This window comes from Sphaeroforma arctica (assembly GCF_001186125.1).
Source record: "Sphaeroforma arctica JP610 unplaced genomic scaffold supercont1.843, whole genome shotgun sequence".
NCBI classification, from domain to species: Eukaryota; class Ichthyosporea; order Ichthyophonida; genus Sphaeroforma; species Sphaeroforma arctica.
The window spans coordinates 9,397-12,298 of record NW_014039715.1 but is presented as its reverse complement, the minus strand read 5'-3'; the positions used below and the strand labels follow the sequence as shown (position 1 = coordinate 12,298).

The window sequence follows — 2,902 nt, the reverse complement described above, 5'->3', positions numbered from 1 at the left end:
CTATCTATATATGTATATAGATAAATTGAATAAACGGTGTATGATATATAAAAACTGTGAGGTTAAATACAACTACCCACACACACTACATATTGTAAGTCATACCAAACACTGCCAAGTTTAGTAGTGCTCCAACACCCCTCATGACCACTCCTTGCTCGTCGAAATTATCGTTGACGATGGTATGGATTCCATCAATAGCACCAACATCAATCAACTCTGCATTTCGTTCTGTAGCAAACATCACGAGTTATATTCTTGTGATTAGATTATACTAATCCTGGAAGGTATATTGGTCATGGTTTTTTTGAGTTGTATGAGCACATGAGCATGTCGCTTGGTACTAATTGTTCCGATGCTTAAGGTTGCAAGTGGGTATTGTCTTGAGAGTAACATGTACAGTTTGTTCTATAGCATCGGCGGACAAGGTTGTCACTTGGCATCCACTTGTGTGAGACTTACATTTCTGCGTAGAATCGAGTCGATAAAAATACCCACGAAAAAAATCTGACAGAAAAATTGATACGTCTACCTACCATTCTTGTGTGCGAGATTGGCCAGAGCCCCAAGTGCACACTCTAAGGCTTCCGGTGACTCCAGCTCCCTCAGCATCAACAGCACGCGAACATGGTAGCCGTGGTCGAGTAATATACCACGAGTGTCCGCTATAGTGAGTGTATTCAAGTATTGTAACTGAAAGTCAGACGGTGCCTCTATTCGATATATGCATTTAGGGTAAGTGCACAAAGAGACAGATACAAATGGACTTTGATGACGTCCATCGATACCACTATTCTTATTCGCTATGTGCCTTTGTAGGAAGTGCACAGAGAAACAGATATAAATAGACTCTGATGATGTCAACCGTTACCACTATTCCGACTCGCTATATGCTTTTATGGGAAGTGCAAATGGAGACAGATATAAATAGACTATGGTGACGTCAACCGATACCACAACCATTGTGGTTGGGGTTTGTTTCTCAGAACGTAACGTATTCACGGCACACTAATATTTTTGTCAAATTCGAAAAGAGACAGCGTATGTGCTTATATTAGCTATTGCATTCTTGTCCATTTTACACAAAGACACGCACACGTAGGCAGTTGCTATGGTTACCCGAAGCGGTGCTGCAGACTTTCTGTATCGTCCTGCAGGCTTCCTCCTGAGCTGTCCGGTCCTTTGACTCAAATGCGAGATCGAGAACCTTGAATATCTCATCATTCTCGAAGAGACTCTCATGGGCTTCTGTGTGGACATGCGTGAGTGTGCGCAACAATCAATCCGGTCAAGTTACTTGCCACATCAAAGTTGTACAATTAGAATGGAAACAAAATCAATTACCACCACTAGTGCAAATAGCTACTCTTATCAGTACTAAAAGATATAAGAGTAAGAATGAAATAAAAAAACAGAATTAAACTTGCATGTGCTGACAGTTGAATACATGATTAGTAGTTTGCTGGACGTTGTATGGTCTGACAGGTCCCATCTGTCAAAAGGTCGTGCTATGTAAGCTCGCGAATAAGATGCCACCGTCACATAAAATATGATAAGGTGCACATATACCCTATACTTGCTTCCTCTTCATGTAACGTTTTATTCCAATTCTTATTATATCCTACCCGTGTTTGTCTCTATAAATTATCCCAGCATATACTGATGGGCAATTCTTCAATGAAATTGTGCGAACCGATTTAACGTATTGCAGTATATTCACGCCGAATATAAGGTTTATGCAGGGAAAGAGGTATGTAGAGGATACAACTAGATCAAGCATTCACAACAGAGCCCATGAGCGCGCGATTAAAGTAACATAGGAAAACGTAAATGATTTCATAGGCATGCGCACTTACAGCTCCATACACTGTGAGAACGTCGACCCCACCATTCACTTAAAGACTTGGCGAACGCGTTCCAGCGATGCATGAATTGGTGAGCACGACTATACACGGCAGATATACTACAAAGTATAGCCAAGGTATAGACATCAACTGTCATATAGCCGTTCACGCCAAGCAGTACCTTGTATAATGCACACTGTGACGATCAGGCGCAGCCCGTTGATCAAGACGTCTCGGTTGTCTTGATTGTCCAGTATTAACTGTATGGCCGCTTGTCCCACATCATCTCGGGGTGGGGCGCCTTTAGCTGAGGGTTCTGAGGGGAGAGAATGAAGATGTGTGTCCGTGAAGGATCGGGTGCAGACTACACATGTGTTCGTAGACCTGCTGTCGGCTTTTGTTAACTGGTGTCTGGATGTGTCGATAGTAGCACGTTGCTCTAGGTTAAGAGTCTCTTGCAATAAGGCCCCGCACTCGTCGGTGTGTCGATATTATGCCATGGCCCTACGCTAAGACTCTATTGCGTTGTGTCGATACTCGTCGAATAAAACACACACCATTCTGCAATCCAGCAAACAATTTAAACCCCCGATAGTACTGAGTGCTACAAAACTACCGAGTAGCGATGTAGTCGTATAAAGCAGAGTTTGACAAGATGAGTGCCTTTTGTAAACAGAGAGATGCGAGAGCAATGCATAAGTATATTTCTCACTATGAAACACTCACCAATACATGCTAGTCAGCCATAACAGGTACAAGCAATATATGTATATATACATGAGACGACAGAGCTCTAGGTAGAGTACGGGATACGTTGTCATCAGATGACTGTGCACTTACACTACGTATATTTTCAAGCACACGCACAACTTACTGAGTACCACGGCAAGCACGCCCATGGCAGCACTCGCCACTTCCGGCTGGTCCTATGTATGCCACAGAAAGGAAATTATTAATCAGTGCCGTTATGACGAAGTCCGATAATGTTGTTCCCAATAATATAAATACATATATACATATATATATAATATATATATATATATATATATATATATATA

General features: G+C 41.9%; 1 protein-coding gene across 1 annotated transcript in view; it reads right to left on the bottom strand.

Moving 5' to 3' along the window:
- Nucleotides 1-85: 85 nt before the first annotated feature.
- The window catches only part of SARC_08873 (hypothetical protein), a gene marked incomplete at both ends in the record, with an annotated part of 4,435 nt that continues 1,618 nt past the window's right edge, over nucleotides 86-2,902 (bottom strand). Inside the window, 5 exons of the mRNA XM_014297128.1 lie at nucleotides 86-231; nucleotides 537-665; nucleotides 1,120-1,248; nucleotides 2,026-2,160; nucleotides 2,719-2,770. Coding sequence (XP_014152603.1) covers nucleotides 86-231; nucleotides 537-665; nucleotides 1,120-1,248; nucleotides 2,026-2,160; nucleotides 2,719-2,770 — 591 coding nt within the window. The remainder of the gene's footprint in view (nucleotides 232-536; nucleotides 666-1,119; nucleotides 1,249-2,025; nucleotides 2,161-2,718; nucleotides 2,771-2,902) is intronic.